At 41.5% G+C, this 21,619-nt stretch overlaps 1 protein-coding gene across 8 annotated transcripts in view; it reads left to right on the forward strand.

The window, feature by feature from the left end:
• The window catches only part of AIG1 (androgen induced 1), a 244,083-nt gene that overhangs the window by 102,017 nt on the left and 120,447 nt on the right, over positions 1–21,619 (forward strand). The window contains exon 4 of one of the 8 annotated variants that reach the window (XM_043592491.1): positions 17,696–18,087. The exons of the other annotated variants lie outside the window; for them this stretch is intronic. Within the exon in view, the coding sequence (XP_043448426.1) occupies positions 17,696–17,965 (270 nt within the window). The 3' untranslated portion in view covers positions 17,966–18,087. Of the gene's footprint in view, positions 1–17,695; positions 18,088–21,619 lie in introns of those variants that run through there. 8 annotated transcript variants of the gene reach the window in all.

The following is a 21,619-nucleotide window of genomic DNA, read 5'->3' on the forward strand; positions in this document are numbered from 1 at the left end:
ACCCTGAGTGGTAGGGACTATTACCACTATTTCACACATGAGGAGCTGAGACTCAGAAGTCAAAAATGTGTCCAAGATGGTCTAACACTCTGCACAGGGTCTGTGTACAAATCAAGCCTCCAGGACTCCAGGCACTTTCTGCCAGTCTGAACTGTCTGTTTTGCAAATCACTCTGGAGATATTTCCTATTAGTTTACTCAGTATTTTTTATAAGTATCTATGCAGTAATCTAGAATTTAAGAGTGGAAACAATGTTGTATTTCCTGATGCTGACATGCTCCTTTTTGTTAATGCGAGCTGTTTCCACTTCTCTGATGCCACATTTAATGTTCCCATGCACTACATAGATCCTCACCAGAAGGAGGGGGCATCAGTCTGAAATGCAGAAAATTTTTCTGAAGCAGCACTTCATTCGAATACACATGTAAATTTAAACCCATCTTTTTCAGACCTAAATGTGAGACCTAAAACCATAAAAATCCTAGAAGAGAACACAGGCAGTAACCTCTTCGGCATTAGCCTTAGCAACTTTTTCTAAGTATGTCTCCTGAGGCAAGGGAAACAAAAGCAAAAATAAACTATTGAGATTTCATCAAATAAAAAGCTTCTGCACAGCAAAGGAAACAATAAAAAAAAAAAACCTAAAAGACAGCCTATGGAATGGGAGAAGATATTTGCAAATGACATATACAAGAAAGGGTTAGTATCCAAACTATATAAAGAATTTACAAAAGTTAACACCTAAAAAACAAATAATCCAATAAAAGTGGGCAGAAGGCATGAACAGATATTTCTCCAAAGAAGACATCTGGATGGCCAACAGACACATGAAAAGACGTTCATCACTTACCATCAGGGAAATGCAAATCAAAACTAAATGCGATCTCACCTCACACCTGTCAGAATGGCTAAAAGTAACAGGGATGTGGTGACTAAGAAATACTCACGCATTGTTGGTGGGAATGCAAACTTGTGCAACCACTGTGGAAAACAGTATGGTGGTTTGTCAAAAAGTTAAAAATAGAACTACCCAATGACCCAGCAATCGCATTGCTAGGTACTTATTTAAAGAATACAAAAACTAATCCAATGGGATACATGCACACTTGTGTTTATAGCAGCATTATTTGCGATAGCCAGGGTATGGAAGCAGCCTAAGTGTCCATCAATTGATGAAGAGATCAAGAAGAAGTAGTATATGTATACAATGGAATATTATTCAGCCATAAAAAAGAATGAAATCTTGGCATTCGCAACGACATGGAGGGATCTAGAGAGTATAATGCTAAGTAAAATAAGTCAGTCAGAGGAAGACAAATACCGTATGATTTCACTCGTGTGGAATTTAAGAAACAAAACAAACAAGCAAAGGAGAAAAAAAGAGAGAGAGAGAGGCAAATCAAGAAGCCAAGTCTTAATTATAGAGAACAAACTGATGAATACCAGAGGGGAAGTGGGTGGGGGATGGGTAAAATAGATGGGGATTAAAAGACTGTGTTAAGTACTTGTGATGAGCACAGGGTGATGTATGGGAGTATTGCATCACTATATTGTATACCTGAAACAAATAAGACAGTATATTTTAACTAACTGGAATAAAAACTTAAAAATAAACCCATCTTTTTTTTTTTTTTTTTTTTTTTTTTTTTGCCTTTCAATTTTAGGAAAGGGATTCATCTCCAGGCTAGCCCATCTTCACAGGCCATCTTTCTGTTGTTAACTGTGATGTGCTTTTTCATATGTGGCTTTCTCCAGAGTGCTCAGTAAAACATTTTGGAACCTCACGCAGGCAATGTCTCCTTTCTGTGAGGTTTATACTATCACTTATTTGAAAACTCCATCTGTGGGATTTTTAGACATTTGTGGATGTCAGGATATCTATTCTCACTTGGCCAGGCCTCCCTGGACACTCCTATTCCCTGTGTGGGGAGGGACCAAGCCAGGCTGGATGTGGTCACTCTCATGGCATGCCAGTGTTGCCGTGACTGAGTGTCTCTTGAATTGTTTGGTTAAACAGGGACTTCTGGTCTCTGCCAGAGCATAAACCCTGTCACAGCTGGATGAGGGACAGTTGTCAGCTAAGACCCAGGACAGATCTGGGCAGCTCCCCTCGCTCCTGGAGCCAGGTACCTTTATGCTCTGTGACTTCCTGTGTGGCCCACGGCCTGCATCGGGCAGAACCAGGACCCTCCATTTCTAGGCTAAGAGACAGCCAAGGATGCTTGAGCTGAATCGAATGCTGACGGTTCTTAGGGCATTTCTACCATAACATCGGAATTAAGCACATTGGCCGAATAAAGTTGAAATAATAAAATTAAAAAAAAAAGGCAGCTCATTTGCAGCTTCCAACACAGTTTTCTCTCCTTTTCAAAACACCATACTTTTTTGGTCTGATTCTTCATTTTCTCTTGATTTCCACTTACCCTGAGCATTTTACTACAAGCTGCTGTGTCCTTTTGAGGAATAGCTAGAATACACATTATAGAAGAAATAGAAAAGAAATAGATATGACTTCTAGAGTGTCAATTTCTCAAAGCTCTCTTTGTGTCCTCCACATGACTTAGTATTGATTGATGGTTAGTTAACTTAGTTTACTGGTTCTGGTTACTTAATTTAATTAATTAATTAATTAATTAATTTTGAGAAAGAGAGTTGGCGGAGAGGCAGAGAGTGAGGGGGAGAGAGAGAAAATCCCAAGCAGACTCCACATCAGCAGCACAGAGCCCAATGCAGGGCTCGAACTCACAAACCATGAGATCATGACCTGAGTGGAAATCAAAAGTTGGATGCTTAACCGACTGAGCCATCGAGGCACCTCCATTCTGGTTATTTTAGAGAGGACAAAGAAGTTGATGGTTCTGGCTTTATATGTTAATTGCACCATAAGACTTACCACTTTTCTTTTCCTTAATAAGGATTTATCTCTTGCATTTTCTTCTGTTTATCACTCCTAAATGGAATATAAAGGACCATGATCACAGCAGACATGCACCACACTCCTCTCTCTTGCTGTGCTAAGTACTTTTAGATATTGTCTACTTAATTCTCACAACTCTATTATCATTCCCATCTCACAGAAGTAGAAACTGAGGGTTAGAGAATTTAAGCAGTAAAGGGAAAAGCAAGGAAATGACGTTTCTCTTGGTAAGTGGGCAAGAAATGGCAGAACAAAGTAGGGGAAGAGAAAGAATTCCGTAAGAGAAATCAATTGCTTCAAGAATGACCAGTAACATGCAGAAGAGGACTGGGAAGAATCACATTTGATTTATAAGGGAATTACGCTTCCTGCTCTGTTGACCAGGAGGGAGGAGTCATATGCTCTCTCTCTCTCTCTCTCTCTCTCTCTCTCTCTCTCTCTCTCTCTGCCAAAAATAAATAAACCTTAAAAAAGAAAGAAAGAACAGCCAGTCAAAGGAGAGACCATTAAAGTTCCAAGAAGGGGTGAAGAGGGAAAGAGCTCCAGGGACCACTTTTGGGGAGCTGAAATTGGAAGTTTAGAGCAGATGTGAGGATTTGGGGAAGAACTTCCATTCGTGCTGAGTGTAGGGACTCAAAAGACCTGGCTTACCTGGGAGTGGAGTCAAAGATGGGGCATAGCTAGAGCTGGAGTTAGAGAAGGAAGCAGGGGCTGAGATCTTGGAGAGCCCTACATACCGAAAACTAGTTTAGGCTTTATCTTTCGGAAACAATAAAGCATGGGAAAGGTTTGCATGAGGGAGAGGATCCGATTTACATATTAGACAGGAAAAGGAAGGAAAGGCAGCCCAGGTGGAGGAACAGTATAAACAGAGGCAGGAAACACCACCATATGTTTGACAAACTTGCATAAAGTGTGACCCCACTACAGAAGAGGTGCCTGGAGGCAGTGACACTTGGCCGTGACTCGGGGCCAAGCCAGAAGCTCTCGGTGCCCCGGCCAAGGAGACAGAAGGCGATACTGCTAGCTTTGGGGGGTTGTTGAAGGATTTTAAGCAGAGGTGAAGTGGGGTCAGAGCAGCATTTTAGAAGGCTTCCTGCCTTGGGGTTGAGGGGGAAGAAATGACAGGGACAGCCTGGGTTTAAGAGGGAGGAGAAGGCTGGGAATAGAGGCTTGGTCACTGCCCACCTTGCAGGGAGAAGACTGAGAAGGACGTCATGGGTGTGGGACACTAGCCCAGGGAAAAAGCAGGTGGAGGAGCCCAGAGGAAAGCACTTTGGGAAGAAGGAACGTACTGGGCCACACGTTGGTGCCATCACACAAGGACAGTGACTGGCACGGGTACCAAGGAGCAGCAAAGTGACTACAAGGCAACAAGCCATAGGGAAAGAAGAGCCTGCCTGAACAGCAAGAAGCACTAACAAAATTTCCTGAATGTGGCAGTTTTGAGGTGGAGGAAGATGGAGGTTCATCTTTCCCTTGAGTCACAAACAAGGGTAGATTGAATGTTGCAGTTGAGGCGTAGGCAATTTTCCTTGTGAACCTCATTTTCTCCCAGGGACAGAGGCACTATTTCTGACATATGCCCTTAGCAGGGTTGGAAGCTTCCCCAGCTACACAAGAATGGCTTCTGGTGTTCTGCCACTTAATGTACTGTCACCTGGAATAAGTTTCCTATATTGATCTGAACGTTAATCTGTACATAATAAGGGCAGATCATAGGGGAATATGCAGAAAGATGGATTAAAAAAAGAAGTAACTTGTTTGTGCACTTAAAAAATTTTTTTTAACATATATTTTTGAGAGAGAGACGCACAGAGTGTGAGCAAGGGAGGGGCAGAGAGAGAGGGAGCCACAGAATCTGAAGCAGGCTCCAGGCTCTGAGCTGTCAGCACAGAGCCTGGCGCAGGGCTCAAACCCACGAACCGTGAGATCATGACCTGAGCCAAAGTCAATCACTTAACCAACTGAGCCACCCAGCTGCCCCTGTGTACTTCTTGAAAGAGGAGGAAGACACCTTTAAAATAATCCTTCCCATTCGTGACTTCTGATTTGTCAGCACAACAAAAGCAAAACAAAAACAAAAAAACATGATTAATTGAAAGCCTGCATAATTTAGATTATGTCTTTGTTTAAAATGTCCTAAGAGGCACCAGCTGGCTCGGTCGGTAGAGTGTGCGACTCGTGATCTCAGGGTTGTGAGTTCAAGCCCCGTGTTGGGTGTAGAGATTACTTAAAAATAAAATCTTTAAAAAAGAAAATAGATAAAATGTTCTAAAATCTGACTGAGATATTTAGGAAGCTTTGGGAATTTCTGTAGACATGCATTAGAACCATTTGCTCTGGCGAAAATTCTACTTTAGAAAACAAATGAAATTGGACTTGACTTGGGGAACTAGTTCTCTGACCAGATATCATTCAAAGACACTGAACTGCGGGCTCCAGTCTGTGACCATCTTTCAAGATAAATGCATGCGGGAACCGGGGTGGGGGGGTGTTTCCAGAGGCTGCTGCGAAGTCGATATGATCATGAACTGAGCGCGCGGTGACATCTTTGCAAGTGTGAGGGTACTAGATGAGACAGTGCTTCTCAGCTCCTTCTCGGAATTTCTCTGATCTTTCTGGCAATTAAAAAAAATGAGAAAGAAAAAAACTCTTGAGGTGTATAAAATGTTATTAAATTTGCAGCAGTTGTCATGGTTACCCTGAGAATTTTATTGCTTTATTAATGTGTAATTCCCTTTATTTCTGGAAATATCATTATAATGAAACACAATCGTCTGCAGCCTCTTTACAGGTTTTGCCCCATGTCTCAGAGACTCTCACCAGGGCTGTGACAATGTGTGGTTTCTGGGCCACCTGTGTGCTGTTGGTCCAGCAACTAGGACACCATTGTTTAGGAAAAGACAACATGAAGTTAATGACTCTTGAGAATCCCTTAGAAGTTCAGATCCTTCCCTAATCAAAAGTGCTTTTTTTTTTTTTTCCTAGAGGAAAATGATCCAACACTTGAGTCTTTTCCTAGCTAAAATAATTTGGGTTTTCTGCCATTAAAACATTTTTTTAAGTGATTGTTTCTACTTACTGACGTCGCTTTGGAGCATTCGGGAAATATGTGTCTGGTCAATTCTTTAAAAACTTATCTTCCCTAAATTCATTTCTTGTATCATACAAGGATTTTTGAGAGACATCGCTAATAGAGGTTTTGGCCCAGTGTTTCTAAGTCTACTCTCCCAGTACTCAAGTTGAAGCTAAATAAAATAGTTCAGTAAAGTCTTTCAGGATAACTGCTTTTGGCAGATGCTGCTAGCTGATCCCCACATTTCTTTCTCTCCTTCCTGGGTGCTCACCAGACCATATTTGCCAGCATCCCTCGCAGTTAGGTCTCAACATTAGACTTGTGGACAGTGGAATGTGAGTGGAAGTTATGAAATCACTTCCTGGCCTGGCCTGTAAACACCACCCACATAATCCTCCCATCCCATGTTTTCAGGCTGGTCGGTGACTCTGCCAGTCTGGACCCTTGGGTAACTGGATGGAGCAGAGCCTCATGCTCTAGGAACCTCTGTTGTCTGAGATGAGAGAGTAGTGTGCTCTATCGGCTAGTGTTACCCTCGCTAAGGCACCGCTTATCAACATCCTTTCTAAGCAGCCATATAATCCTTGGGAGAAGGTTTTCATTCGCCAGTGTTTTCTACGGTTTCTCTCACAACCTTTAAGAAGAGACCGGCATTATAAATCCCAGGGCTCCTACGCAGTGTCCAGTAAATTTTGCTGGTTCTGACAAGTGCCGGAGACCTGAACGGCTATGGCAGTAGTAGCTTATCAGAAAATATCATCAGACCCTTGTGACTTACGTATACAGGGAACCAAAGGAAACGAAATTAACCTTTTCTGGATACTTCTTCGTGCCAAGTACTGTGTTTGCTCCTCTGATATACACAAACTTATTTATTCTCCCTAATTAATCTTCTGAGGAGCTCTGTTATTCCCATTTTACAGGTATTTAAAGTGTCGTGTGGTTCTAGTAACTTCTTCATAGCTAGGGAGTGGCAAGGGAGGATTCAAATAAGTTTGCCTGGAACCAAATCTAGCCAGTCTTTCTACTTTGCTGCTTGTCGTGGTATACAATCAGTTAACTAAGGTCAGTTGATTATCATGCTCCAAGACAGAATGATAGCTAGTAATAACTGGAAACGTATGCAGAGAACATTTGACTGTGATGTAGGAAACAGAAACTCTCATTAGATTTTTAGAAAGCTTCCGTTCGATTTATAATACGGACATTGTTGAGTTTTACCTTCTAACGTAATTAAGATATCAGAACAGCTGTTGTAACAGATACCAAAATAACAGCAGTTTAAAACTGGTGGTCTGCAGGTTGGCAGCCCAACTCTTCCTGATGAGGTCAACCAGGGCCCAAGCTCTTTCATTTGGTTGCTTCTGCATCCTCTAAGGTTGTTCATCATCTGTGTGGTGGCAGATGGCTTACCACACCACATCTGCATTTAAGCCATGACGAAGGGGGTGTAAGAGAGGAGACAGCACACATCTTTCCAGTGAAAGGCATGACCCAGAAATTCCACACAATCACTTTTGCTCAAAAAGTCTCATGGTCTTGTGGCTATCTAACTGCAAGAGGGTCTAGGAAATAGTCGTCTTTAGCCTTGTGCCGATACTGTATTCTTCTAGAGAAAGGAGACAAAAGATATGGGGGAACAAATAGACAGTAGCCTCTGTCACCCTTTCTTTTCCTTCTCATGTTTTCATAAACATGAGAATGAAAAAGATCCAAAGCAGCAGTAGCTGAAGAGGAAAGGAAATGAATCAAGGAAACTAAGTAATTCAAAAATTGAGTATCTCCTTTTTCCTTAACCTCTTCCAGCACATATGCTAAAAGAATCAAGAGTTAATGCCTACCACTAAATTGCCTTAAAATGGGCTATAAGTATTAAATTAAGCATTCTCTGAATAAAATGATTGCAACAAATTGAGGACATATGAACAAAAAACTAGATATTAAATCATATTAAGTAATTAGAATTCATTTCATTAGGTCTGACATGTGGTTAAATTATAAAACAAAACTTCATCTGGTAGAGATATTTGCTGAGAGGTATGTAAGTGAAATGATATGATGTCTGGAGTTTGCTTTAAAACACTCCAGGAAAAAAAAAAAAATGGGACGGGGTTGATAAATAGACAAAATTAGATTGGGAAAATATTGTGAGTTTTTGTAACTGGCTAATAATTCATGGGGGTTCATAATGCTATTCTTTCTACTTTTAGGTATATTTGAAATATTCCATACCATAATAAAAAGTTACATAAATACTTGTTCCAGGAAAGAAAAGCGATTTTTGGCAGTGCTCTGATGTTCATATGAACTCATTTCTGTCCTCCAGTTGAGTGCATTCTTAAGTTTCCAGCATATTATTTATTCGCATGCATACAACTGGAAATAACTCATTTCATCTCGAGAATTCATTAATTTACTTTTAAGCCAGTTCAACAAAACCTTGCTGAGTGCCTGTTGTATCTGGTGATGCAAGCAATGCAAAAATGAGTAAGATAAGGCCCCTGCTCATGAAGTTTAAAGTCTAATCAGGCAGATAAGACAATCAATCCCTCAAGTAAATCTAATTGAAGAGAGGTACACAAGAAGGCTTCACTGTCGGGAAGATCCCACCAAATTGGAAGGATCGGCAGAATTTTGTGGCTTTAAAGGATGGGTAGGTTTTTGACAGATGGAAGTGGTGAGGAAGGCGGTCTGGGCAGGCGATCACCAAGAGAAAGTCTCCAAGCCAGGGAATATGAGGCAGTTTCCCGATGACTGAAAAGGAAAATAGGGTTTTGAGAGTGAGTGTCTGGATGCTCCATGAAAGGAAATAGGGGAGCAAAGAGGACCTGGCGGAGAAAATGCCTGCTCTTTATAGGAACATGTTGTTTTTGAGACACTGCTGAGATGCCACATGAGATGCCCGTGTCCGGATGTGGTGTTGGAGCACAGAGACATCAGTGTGGGTAGTCAGCTGCATAAATTCCTAGTTGAAGCATAGATAAGATGATGAATTCACTGCTGAGGAGAATAGAGAAAACACTTTTTAAAGGCCGTTTTTATTAGAGTAGAGGATCACGACAACAACATCAGTGTGAAAATGGCAGGATGGTTTCAGGTGATGTTAAAGACGACATGAGTCCCTGATATGACAACATCCGTCTCCCTGTCCCTGCCCGTCTACTGAATTCTCGGCACTCTGTACGATCACAGAGCTTCTTATCTCTGCTTTCTCTCTCCTCCTCCTTCAGCCTGAGCTTCTCCAGAATTGTCTATACAGATTGTCTCCACTGCCTGACCCTTCTTCACTCTGTAACTTACTCTGAATCAGAATCCTGCTTCACCCCTCCATTGAAACTGCTTTCAGTTCAACATGAGAGTTTGCACTCACCTCCCATTGACCAAGTCCATGGCCACATTTGATTCCTCACTTTCCTCAACTCTCTGAGCAGTATTTTACCCAGCTAGCCACTTGTACTTCCTTGGCACTCTCTCTTCTTGGCCTCTGGTTTTCTCCTGGCTGTTGCTTCTCATTTTCTCCGCAGGCTCCTCCTCTCCTCAATGTTTACATATTGTGGTGTCTTGGGACCAATACTGGATTTTCTTTTCTTCCTACAATCTCTCCTGGAGGCATTTTTCCTGTTCTTTGCTTTCTCCTAACAAAAGTCAACGAAACTCCCATATTTATATCTCCTTTTGAGTTCTAGACCTGCCTAATGCCTCCACTCACATTTCTCCTACGTATTTTGTATGTAACACATCCAAAACTGAAATTTGGACTACTCCTACCTTCCTCCCTGTTCTCCATCTCAGTAAATGTCACAACCATCCACCTTGCTACTCCAGCCCATAAAGTGAATCATTTTATTTGCAAAAGGTCCACAGGACAATTCCACTAAGAAGCCCAAGCAAATACTGCTTCATTATGAAATGTCTTTTGGTCCTTAGACTGTTCCCTCAAGTAACTGAAGTGTGTTAGCCATAAAAATAAAGCTTTCCCACATAACTTCATTGCAGTGGAGCAGTTTGATTTAGGCACCACTGCAAACCATAAATTTAAATATGTGGTTGACTTTAAGCTATATATTACAAAGGATTTTGTGAGTTGGTTATAGTCAGGACTAGCCCCAGAGGCTCCATAAGTAGAGGGGACCCCACACATCATTTGAGAGATGCGGATGCTGCTTTTCTCTCAATCCGAGTAGAAATCCATTGGCTGTGGACCTCTCCCCTACCCTCTGCTCTGCCTGGAGTGCTGAAAACCAGTAACCTTACTTCTCCTCTTTGGTGAGGAGCTGGGGACACTTTCCATCCCACTAGGTTTCAAGAGGATGTAATTAAGGAGGGTTTGCATTTTATCCATGTCTTGTGAGTCTAGGCTCTCCACGGACAGGCGTAATGATTTGGAGGAAAGAGAACATGCTTCTAGTTCCAGCTCAGGACTAACAAGTTAGTTGTAAATCTGACCAGTAGAGTTGTCTTTCCCTCTGTTCTATACCTCTCTCCACATCCAACACAGGACAGTAACTAATGCTACTTAATTATCTACTTTGTGCCAGATGCTGCCTTAATGTTCTCCACGAATGAACTCTTGTGATCCTCATAACATCCTATGAGTTCATTGTTATTACTATCAGTATTTAACAGACGAGGGGCTGAGGTGTAGGAAGTTAGTAAATTGCTCTAGGACATCTAGGATTTAAATCTAGGTTACTCATTTCTGGCTTGTGCCCTCTTCACCACTCCATCATACCAAGTTGCATAGAAACTACCTCTGAATTACTTCCTCCCCTCACTCCTATTGTGCCACTCATGTAAGATGTATCATCGACTTAATTTAATTACAGCTTTTGGGAACAAAGTAAGCACTACCAAATCAAGTGTAGTTATAATGGGACTGACTTTTAAAATGCTATGTTTTCTCCGTCTTGGTAATTTTTTTTTTACCTCAGATCTCTGAGGTTTTTAGCTAAAGGGACAAACTAATTGCAGAAAGCAAAGAGGCAAATTTTTGGCTGTTGACTGCTACACTTGGGCCACGTGACTCCAAACAGCTCATCTGGAGCCACGGTTGGTTTTTATTTTCTTCTGTTCTGTTTTGTTAATTACAAGACAGAATTTTTAAAAATATAAAACTTTAAAAACTGGCTTCAAAGTTTGTTTTGCCTATCAAGAGCCAAAGCCTGATAATTTAATATAATTGAAGAGAAGGAAGGGTGAGGTCTGAGATGCATCTTGTTCCCCAAGAGAGGACATTTTAGCTTCTGGTAGGGGAAGGATCTGCAGTCGAGATGCCAGAGTACCCTGAGAAGGTATGCCATGCCCTGGCGCCTGGAGATGGGAAGGAACAGAAACCCCAGAACCGTTTGGGGAAATCCCAGAGGACCAGGATTTGAGTCCAGTCGTCACTCCGGTAGAAGCCACGCCTAATAGGGAAATCTTGTAGCAGCATGATGGTGGGTTGGAAAAGCAGCAATGACTGGTTGAGATATCCAGGGTACGTGGAAAACATCTTAAAATTGCCTGTGTCCCCAGAGGCTGCCCTGGGAGGGACGCCCAAAGGCCTTGGTGTCCTGCAGAAGGGACACCATCAGCATATGTGATGTGGATTCCATGTGCTGGAGGCTGTGGAAACAGAAGCAACGTCAGCAGCAAAAGCAGTGTGGGTCCCCAGGAGGGTTAGCAGGATTTGGGGCTAACAGACTAGATGGCTTTTCCTGATGCCATGACACATATGGGCCTTCTTAGAATTTAGACGGTACCCCAGGAAAAAGAGAAGGAAGGGCAGAACCCTAATTTGATTGTTGGAGTTCTGAGTTTGACTATGAAATAACTGAACATGAATGAGTTTCCCCGAAAGTGGCTGGAGTTTTCGTAGCTGAGTCACTCAAGGTCACATAGCCAGAGAATACTGCAGCCAGTCTGACCTCACAGTCCATACTCTAAGCCACCATTTATGCTTTATCATTCTGTCTCCACTGTCTCCACATTTCCCTTAACTAAATAGAATGGCAGCTCAAGACTTAAGTTACATTACACTGTAGAAAGATAAAAAGCGACTGTAAGGTTCACCCTGTGACTTCACACATCCATTTTAAGACGCATCCAGATTTCAGTAACACTAAAATGTCTTCAGCTTGAATAAATGTCAGATACATTCTCTTCTCTCCGGGTCCACTGCCACCACCTAATCCGTGTCCTACCTGGATGCTTTTAAGTGTCTCCATATTGGAGAGGTTAGGCTTTTTCTATAAAATTAGGAGCAAGAAAACTAGGACTGATGGATAGAAAATTTACAGAGACAGAATTCTGTGCAGAATCAGAGAGAACTTCCTCATAATCTCAGATATCCAAAGATAGAATGAGCATCCTTGGGTGGCACCAAGTGCTACATTCCTTGAGTTGTTAGAGCATCGTCAAGACGCCTACTACTAAGAAGGAACCTTATGGAGGGGAATTTAGGAGTGAACATATGGCTGGATGAGGCGGCCTTTCAGGTCCCTTCCAACATTGAAATCCTGCCACTTTAGAATGGAGATTGTGAACACCAGATTGCTGTGTGTTTAAAGAGTGGGAAATGAGGACACGGAAGCAGTGGTAGAGACTAGTCTTTTGAAGATGGTTACCATTGAGGAAAGCAGAGCTTTATTGTATTACATGGTGGGATTGAGGGAAGATTTTAACACTGGGAAGAACTGAGCAGATTTTGTAGGTAGAAGATGAAGAATTGATTTTTTTTTTTAAGGAAAAATTAAAAAAGAGGGAGTTGTGTTCCAGCATCGATTGCTGCATGACATCCTGCCCCAACACTTGGCGACTTTCAAGAACAACAACTGTACCGTATCAGGATTTTGTAGATCTGAAATTGAGGCAGTGCTTAGCTGGGTGACTTTTCCACATGGTATCAACAGAGTGGTCTTTACTCTGTGAAGTGAAGTGCTCTACTGCTCAGTGGTCTTTAGCCAACATGTCTTGTGCCTCGATAAGGATGGCTGGACAGTAGTATTGAGCTGGAGCAGTTGACCAGAGCACCTGTTTTTGGCCTCGCCAATCTCTTCAGGTAGTCCAGCTTCTTATATGGCCACTCATAGCTCCCAAAGAAGTGTTCCAGGAAGTCTGGGCAAAATTGCAAGACTTCTTAAGGCCTAGCTTCAAAAACCCAGAGGGTCACTTCCCTCTGCATCCTATCAGTCAATCAAGTCCATAAGGCAAGGTCAGATTCAAGGGGAAGGGACCTTGATTCCATCTCTCAGTAAGAGGAACAACGAAGAATTTATAGCCATCTTTAATCTCCCATAGAAACAGTGGATGGAACAAGATTCTGAACAATGTGGGGAGTCCAAGTTGAGAGCAAGGGTGAAGGATTCCTTAGAATGGTGAAGAAACATGTCTGCCCTGGAGATAAGAACAAAGAAAAAGGGTTCCAGAGAGAAGAGATAGACTTTAAGGTGAAAATAAGAGAAAGCGGAAGGCGTTATTTTCAGAGAGTTCAAGTAATCCAAGGCTGTCTAGTGGAAGGAGAACCTCACATAATGGAAATTAGGCTGCCCACCCACTGTCCATATATTTTACCTCTGAGTTGCTTCCTCATTCCGACAGTGTATCTTCACTGCCTTCACGCAAGGCATGCCTCACACAGACTTTAGTCCGAAGTCACTACAAGATCTTCGGTTCAGAGTTTCAGTGCTTTTCGTGTGCCCCGTGAACCAGTGTCCTAGTCTCCAGAGCCATGGGGCAGGTAGATTGGTCTCCTTGGAAAATGAGCTCACGTGTGACTTCATTCCTGGTCCACACTTAAAGGATTGAGCAGACCAGCCATGAACCCGAGCCTGCGTGGCAAAATGTGAAATCCGCTTGCTACAAATGATCCAGATAATCTCCTTCAAGCCTCTTGTGGATAAAAACACAGAGCCACATAAGGGTGACATTCTGGCAGGTATTCAAAGCTGTAGTGGTTGTGGCTTGGCTCCTGTTGTATGCACAGAGCTGTTGGATTGGCTTGATCGACGCAGGTCTCCCTGGATTACCCTTTTGATAAGTATCTTTAGAAGCTTACTAATTAACTTTAAAGGAATGTTTCTCTTTGGCACTATGTCTCATTCTTTTTGCATTATCTATTCCGGTGATAAATGATGGATGCATAAATACCTTACCTTTGCTCAATCAGTGTTTTCTGTTGTTGATGTAAAGTGTACAAATTGGATTTATTTCAGGATGGCTGAACTTGGAATGTGACGTTTTGCCAAGTCAGAATCTCACTTGCCCAGACAACACACATGTGGATTTTGTAGTTGTCTTCTTTTTAAAATAGTATATGTCTGTGGTGCCATTGATTAATGTAATGTTGCATTAATGTGCTGTTATAACACCCCAGGGCATGCATGCATTCTTCTGCCAGCAGCAAAAAAATTCCCCAAACTAAAGTTTTTAATAAACTACAGATTCCAGGGCAAAAAAAAAGAAAAAAAAAAACCATCAACCATGAGAATTTATGGATAGCGAAAGTACTTGAAGAATCAACTTTTGATAAGCTTGCCAATGGAAATACACTGTAATTGTTCTATAATTTCATTCCTGTAAATCATTAGTCATTGTCTATATCTATTCATCTATTGAATCTTTTCAATGACCCAGATATCTGACTGTGTTGTGCCACAACGTTGCCTTTTATTTTTGTTTCTTAACAGTCCAGTGTTGATTCAGTCAGATTGTCAGATCCAGACTTCAGGGAAAGCTGACATAGACACATATGTGACATGGCTCAAGCTGCAAAAATTAAAATTGAATTCTTCACCATCCATTGTAAATAGAACTTTCTTCAGCACGGCGCTGATGTAAGTCTGGCACAGGGTCATTCTGGACCTATTTTAAGTAACAACTATTTTTTTCCCTTTCTCAAGGTAGTTTTCAATCTTTAACTGTCATATTTTCCCTCTTACAAAAATCTGGAATCCTATTTTGCTAAATCAATTAGCTGAGGTAAAATTTAATGGAATAAAAACAATCTTGATAGAATATATCCAACTTTGTAAATGAAGACGGGACTTCAGCCTGCTATCAGAGGGCATGAATCCTGTTCGCCTCTTCCCCAGTTTCCAGGGGAATTGTTGTCGGCAAATATCTATTTGATAAGAGAAACCCAGGCAAGTTTTTGCTTTTTAAGTGTAAACTTCTCTTAGCCTTACAGTGGATTTAAAATATAGAAAGTGACATTTCTCTTTATAACCCCCTAAAACTTTTAAGATCCAGAAGAAAGCAAAAGATGTAAAGACAAAAAATAAATAAAAATACAGTGCTCCTTAATGGGAAGAAAATTTTTCTATAATCCAGTTTTAGGAATCAACATTTTGATGTAAGTACTTTATAGTTATAGTCGTAAGATCACTAAGTTCAAGCATGGAGAAAACCATTCCATTGTCTTTGCTAATAGAGGCCAATTTAAATGAGCTGGACCTGATCTTAGTAAGATGCCTTCAAATCCAACTGGTGTTGATGTTCACAGTTGAAATAAAGAAGAGGGTATTTCTTTTAGATTTCAATACTTTTAGATTTGGACATTTTTTCATGGATTCTGCAAAATCAATATCAATTAAGATTAACAATTAACGAATTAAGGGATAGTTTCTCTGCAGTAGGTGGTTATCTGCGTTAAAAAATTCCATGCTGGGGCACCTGGGTGCCTCAGTCAGTTGAGCGTCAGACTCTTGATTTCAGCTCGGGTCATGATCTCCCACTTCATGAGATCGAGGCCCATGTCAGGCTCTACCCTGGCAGCATGGGGCCTGCTTGGGATTCTCTCTCTCTCTCTCTCTCTCTCTCTCTGTGCTCCCCCCACTCATGCACACACACACACACACACACACACACTCTCTCTGAAAATAAATAAATAAACTTTAAAAACTGTATGCTAAAGGGACAAGGCACACGAGGTCATAAGCACTATAAACTCAGGAGGTGTTAGGGTGAGCACCCTGTACCCCATAAGGGTAATACGAAGGGGCGTGTGGTGGAACAAGTTGGGGAAGCTGTCACTCCCTCCCAGACATCATCTCTTTTGTGAATGCAGATTTTTTTTTCTTTTTTGACCAAGTTGTAATGACCTAAGACTTAGATTCCATCCCATGACTGCCCTTGCCCTAAAACTGCCAGATAGCATACCTCCCATGTCCCAATTATGCAGTCCTCTTGTGTTTTTCTGGTGTTTGTATTCCCATAGTTGCAAATAAAAAGTATATTTTTAGTTTTAGAATTTTCCTTTCCATTAAAAAAAAAAATCCCTGAAGATTTGTGGCACCAGTGTTATTTCTGTTAATGTCATTGCTTCCATAGCAGCAAGCTGAGACTTTGTAAGAAACTATGTTTACAAAAAAGCAATTATCTAAGTGAACATTATAGCTACATGTAGCAAAGTTTCAATTTAGATTTCCTGTAACCATTACAACACACACACACACACACACACACACACACACAAGCACTTCCAATCTGTGTTATAAACACAGTGTAATTGGCCAAGGAGCTGTCGGTAAAGCTGAGGTGTGACCAGTTTTTTGGACTTCTCCAGCAGAATAAAAACTCACACAGTTCACCTTCTGAGCCGTAGAAGGTAGGATCTTCCCTCCTCTCAAATCCCAAAGGGAGCAGAGCATACAATCAATGAGATCGTGCTGTTATTCAATCCTTAGGATGGGTTTCATGAAAAAATAGAGAGGAAACAGAAAATAAATTTCCAGTTTTTCACAGCTCCTTTTGCTAAGCATAAATGTAACGTTTTTATTTTACCCAAAAGATTCTTCCCTCTTGGAACTGCAGTTGGTAGAGGCATGTCTTTAATTTAAGATATTTCAGATTTGCTTTAACCATCTAGGTCAGAGATTTCAGTGGCCGTTCTATAAAGAAATCAAAATGCCTGTGCGAATGGTAATTTCTAATTAGATCTAAGTCAGTGTAGTGTGAGATGAGAATGACATCTGGAGAAAGCATGCTGAGGAAGACACTGCCCAGCTTTTTACCTTCATGTGAGTAGGGCTGACCTTCTCAAGTGCTCAAATGTGGCTTGGCATTAGCAATCTTCTCTGCAAATCGAATTCCCAAACCTTTCTGGTGGGCCTGGCCTGTGTTGGGTTGTGCGGGTAAATTTATTTCCTAGCTAGGAAATAAAATTAATATTTTTCTGCAGCCTTTTCAAGCAACACCCTTCATGAAGACAATCAAATTCGGGAACTTTCGGCCACAGAACTTTGTAGCCATTGTGCAGAAGTACAAGCGAAATAAGAGCTGTGGGCCACTTCCCCCCTTCATGCTGAGAGCTCTCAGTTGCATGGAGAACACAGCCATGAATCCAGAGTGAAAAAATGGATACAGACAGAAGAAGCAAAGTGACACATAAGCAGCCAACTGTGTTATATAATCGGGGGGTCGGAAGGGCCAGTGATGCAAGGTCTTGTTAGACTGTCAAGGCTTAATTCTTAGGAGACGTTTTGAGGAACAGAAGGCTGTAATTTAGTGAGGAGGAAAAACAGTGTGCTTCGGTTGCATCCAGCAAAATAGTGGCATCATAAACCCAAGCAACACTGCAGAAATTAAAAATTAAACTCTCCATATTCATACTGCATGAAAGCCCCATAAAACTCTGATCTCTCATTCACCAATCAAAAAACCTTCTCAACCATTTCAGATATTTCCCCCAGCTATTCTGAAATTCAGTTTCTTTATTTTAGGGTCTTAAAACAAACATACAAAACAACAACAACAAAAAACCCCTCCATTTTATAATTCAAGAAAACTGCTGCAGCCAACAGAAATCAAGGTGGTGGAGCCCTCAGGAAGCCACGGGCAGAGGCACTGCTAAGGGGGAGGGACGGTCACCCCCATGGTCCTGCGCTAGTGATCCAGCCAAAGCCAGTCCCAAAGGAGAAGCCAGTGAAATGCAAGGAGCTTCTCCTCCAGGGCCTCATGTGGCATGGGCCCTGAGCCTCTCCCTGCATTGAGATAACTTTGTGTTTACCTGGAAGGTTGGCTGAAACCACTCCACCCCTCACTGATTCTTCAGTAAAGAAAACACAGCTCTTGCTGTAATGATTTAATAAGAAGTAAATGTTATAATTCTGAAGTGTTTCCTAAATATTGAATTTATTAAACATCTATGTAGGTAGCGAACAGGATGCCAAAATTATAGTACCTCTTAGATCATTGTGGTAGATAGGCAGATGGCTCCCAGAGAAGTCTACACCCTAATCCCTGAAGCTGATGAATATGTTATGTTACACAGCGGAGGGGCGGAGTTAAGAATGTAGCTGGACTGCACATTGAGAATCCGCTGATCTTCAGGTAAGGAGATTATCCAGGTGTATCCATTTAGACCCAGTGTGATCACAAGGTCCTTTAAATGTGGAAGAGGGAGGCAGAAGAGTCAATGTCAGAGCGATGAGATATAAGGAACGCTCCATAGGGAGTGCGCCTGGGTGGCTCGGTCTGTTAAGTGTCCAACTCTTGATTTTGGCTCAGGACATGATCTCACCATTTGTAGGTTTGAGCCCCGCATCAGGCTGTGTGCTGACAGTGCAGAGCCTGCTTGGGATCTGTCTCTCTCCCTCTTTCTCTGCCCCTCCCCTACTCACACTTTCTATATCAAAATAAATAAAGAAACTTGAAAAAGAAAAGAAAAGAAAAGAAAAGAAAAGAAAGACTCAACAGGTCACTGCTGGCTGTGAAGATGGAGGAAAGGGCCATGAGCCAGGGAATACAGCTTCTGTAGATTCTGGAAAAGGCAAGAAAATATATTCTTCTTTAGAGTAGTAGGAAGGACTGTAGACCTGACAACATCATGATTTTAGCCCAGTGAGACCCATGGCAGACACCTGATCTCCAGAAACTGTTCAAGGAATTTGTGTTGTTTTAAGCTACCATGTTTGTGGTAGTTTGTTATAGCAAGGACCCACAAACATATGGCCAACTAATCTTTGACAAATCAGGAAAGAATATCCAATGGAATAAAGGCAGTTTCTTCAGCAGATGGGGTTGGGAAAACTGGACAGCCACATGCTGAAAAATGAACCTGGACCACTTTCCTAGACCATACACAAAAATAAACTCAAAATGGGTGAAAGACCTAAACTTAAGACAGGAAGCCATCAAAATCCTCAAAGAGAAAGCAGGCAAAAATCTCTTTGATCTTGGCCACAGCAACTTCTTACTCAACATGTCTCTAGAGGCAAGGGAAACAAAAACAAAAATGAACTACTGGGACTTCATCAAAATAAAAAGCTCCTGCACAGCGAAGGAAACAATCAGCAAAACTAAAAGGCAACCGATGGAATGGGAGAAGATATTTGCAAATGACATATCTGATAAAGGGATAATATCCAAAATCTATAAAGAACTTACCAAACTCAACACCCAAGACAAATAATCCAGTGACGAAATGGGCAAAAGACATGAATAGACACTTTTCCAAAGAAGACATCCAGATGGCTCCAACGAACATGTGAAAAAATTCTCAACATCCCTCATCATCGGGGAAATACAAATCAAACCCATAATGAGACACCACCTTACACCTGTCGAAATCGCTAACGTTAACAACTCGGGCAACAACAGATGTTGACAAGGATGCAGAGAAAGAGGATCTCTTTTGCCTTGCTGGTGGGAATGCCAACTGGTGCAGCCACTCTGGAAAACAGTATGAAGGTTCCTCAAAAAATTAAAAATAGAACTACCCTGTGACCCAGCAATTGCACTGCTAGTTATTTATCCAAAGGATATAGGTGTGCTGTTTCGAAGGGGCACATGCACCCCAATGTTTATAGCAGCACTATCAACAATAGCCAAAGTATAGAAAGAGCCCAAATGTCCATCAATGGATGAATGGATAAAGAAGATATCTATATCTATATCTATATATCTATATCTATATCTACACAATGCAGTATTACTCGGCAATTAAAGAATGAAATCTTGCCATTTGCAACAACATGGTTAGAACTAGAGTGTATTATACTAAGCAAAATTAGTCAGAGAAAGACAAATATCACATAACTTCACTCATATGTGGACTTTAAGATACAAAACAGATTAACATAAAGGAAGGGAAGCAAAAATATTAAAACAAGGAGGGGGACAAAACATAAGAGACTCTTAAATACAGAGAACAAACTGAGGGTTGCTGGAGGGGTGTTGGGTGGGAGGATGAACTAAATGGGAGAGGGCCATCCAGGAGGACACTTGTTGGGATGAGCACTGGGTGTTATACATAGGGGATGAATCACTGGATTCTACTCCTGAAATCATTATTGCCCTATATGCTGACTAACTTGGATATAAATTAAAAAGAAAAAGAAAGAAGGAAGGAAGGAAGGAAGGAAGGAAGGAAGGAAGGAAGGAAAGGAGGAAGGGAGGGAAGGAGGGAGGAAGGGAGGTTAAAAAAAAAAAAAACAATGGTGTGATTTCCTTCACATGGTGTCAGAAATTACCTTGTTCATTTGCTTCATTTTCTTATGGTCTCCCCTTGAACTCAAGAATACCTGCTCTGGGCCGGTGGGGGGGGGGGGTACCCTGCCTGTGTGTTCACTGCTCATCCTGAAAGTTGGGAGCAGAGTTTGGAATACACTGGTGCTCAATAATTACTTCTTGAATGTCAAGTGAATAATTGTGTGCGTAAGTAAATGATTAGAAATCAATCTTCTCTCTGGAGCTTCTGCAAGATATATACATAGAAAATCACCAAGGGAAGGTGGAGGGTAGTAAAGGATCAGAGACCCACAGGGAGAGTAGATCTAAAGAGTGCAGTAAAGTTTCAGAATGTATCAGTTATAGAACAATTAAGATTTAAACCCTCTGTGTGTTTGAAAGAGCCTAGGAAGCAGAAGAATGTAAGACTGCAGAGAGAAGTTAACTTTGATACAGGAAGAATAGTGGGTGTTCAACCACAGAAAACTGTTAAATGCCTTTTTTAGATTGACTTACCATAGTGCTTTAAATCAGTTTTTACCGGAAGACAATAAAAAAATGAAATTAACCTATAGCAAAAAATATAGTGAGAAACTGGACTTAGCAGAGAAACTGGGTAGAGCATCAATTGTGAAGCAAAATCAATATGGAAAAAATGTGTATCCTGCTAAGGCTTTCACTGTGCCTGTAAATATTAACAGGCAGCTTTCCACATTTGTTACATCACAAAGAAGGGAAAGATTACATTTAGAAACTCCCACAAAGTAAAAGCCAGGTGTTTTATGTGTTTCTCTTTGTTCATTTTCTGCATTGCTGGTTTGCAGGCAGATGTTTAACCCTATCTTTGCTTTTTGACGCTTCACTCATCATCAAATGTTCCTTAAGCACTCTGCACATAATAACTTGTTTAATTATACCTATGAGGCAGGTGCCATATACACCATTTTTATAGATGAGGAAACTGAGCCTTTGCAAAAGTTATGGTGACTTCCTGAGGTTGCACCGTGACTTAGTGGTAGAGTGCGAAGTTAAGCCCAGGCAGTTTGTGGACACCACAAAGTGTCCACTCTCTTAGCTGCCCCCCACGCCCTGCATATACCAGATGCTGGGTTGGGTCCTGGGATGGATTGGACCCAGTTCCTGGCCTCATGAGGCTCACACTCTTGTAGGAGAGCCATACTGGAAATGAGAATGGC

Source organism: Prionailurus bengalensis, chromosome B2 (assembly GCF_016509475.1).
Source record: "Prionailurus bengalensis isolate Pbe53 chromosome B2, Fcat_Pben_1.1_paternal_pri, whole genome shotgun sequence".
Lineage (NCBI taxonomy): Eukaryota > Metazoa > Chordata > Mammalia > Carnivora > Felidae > Prionailurus > Prionailurus bengalensis.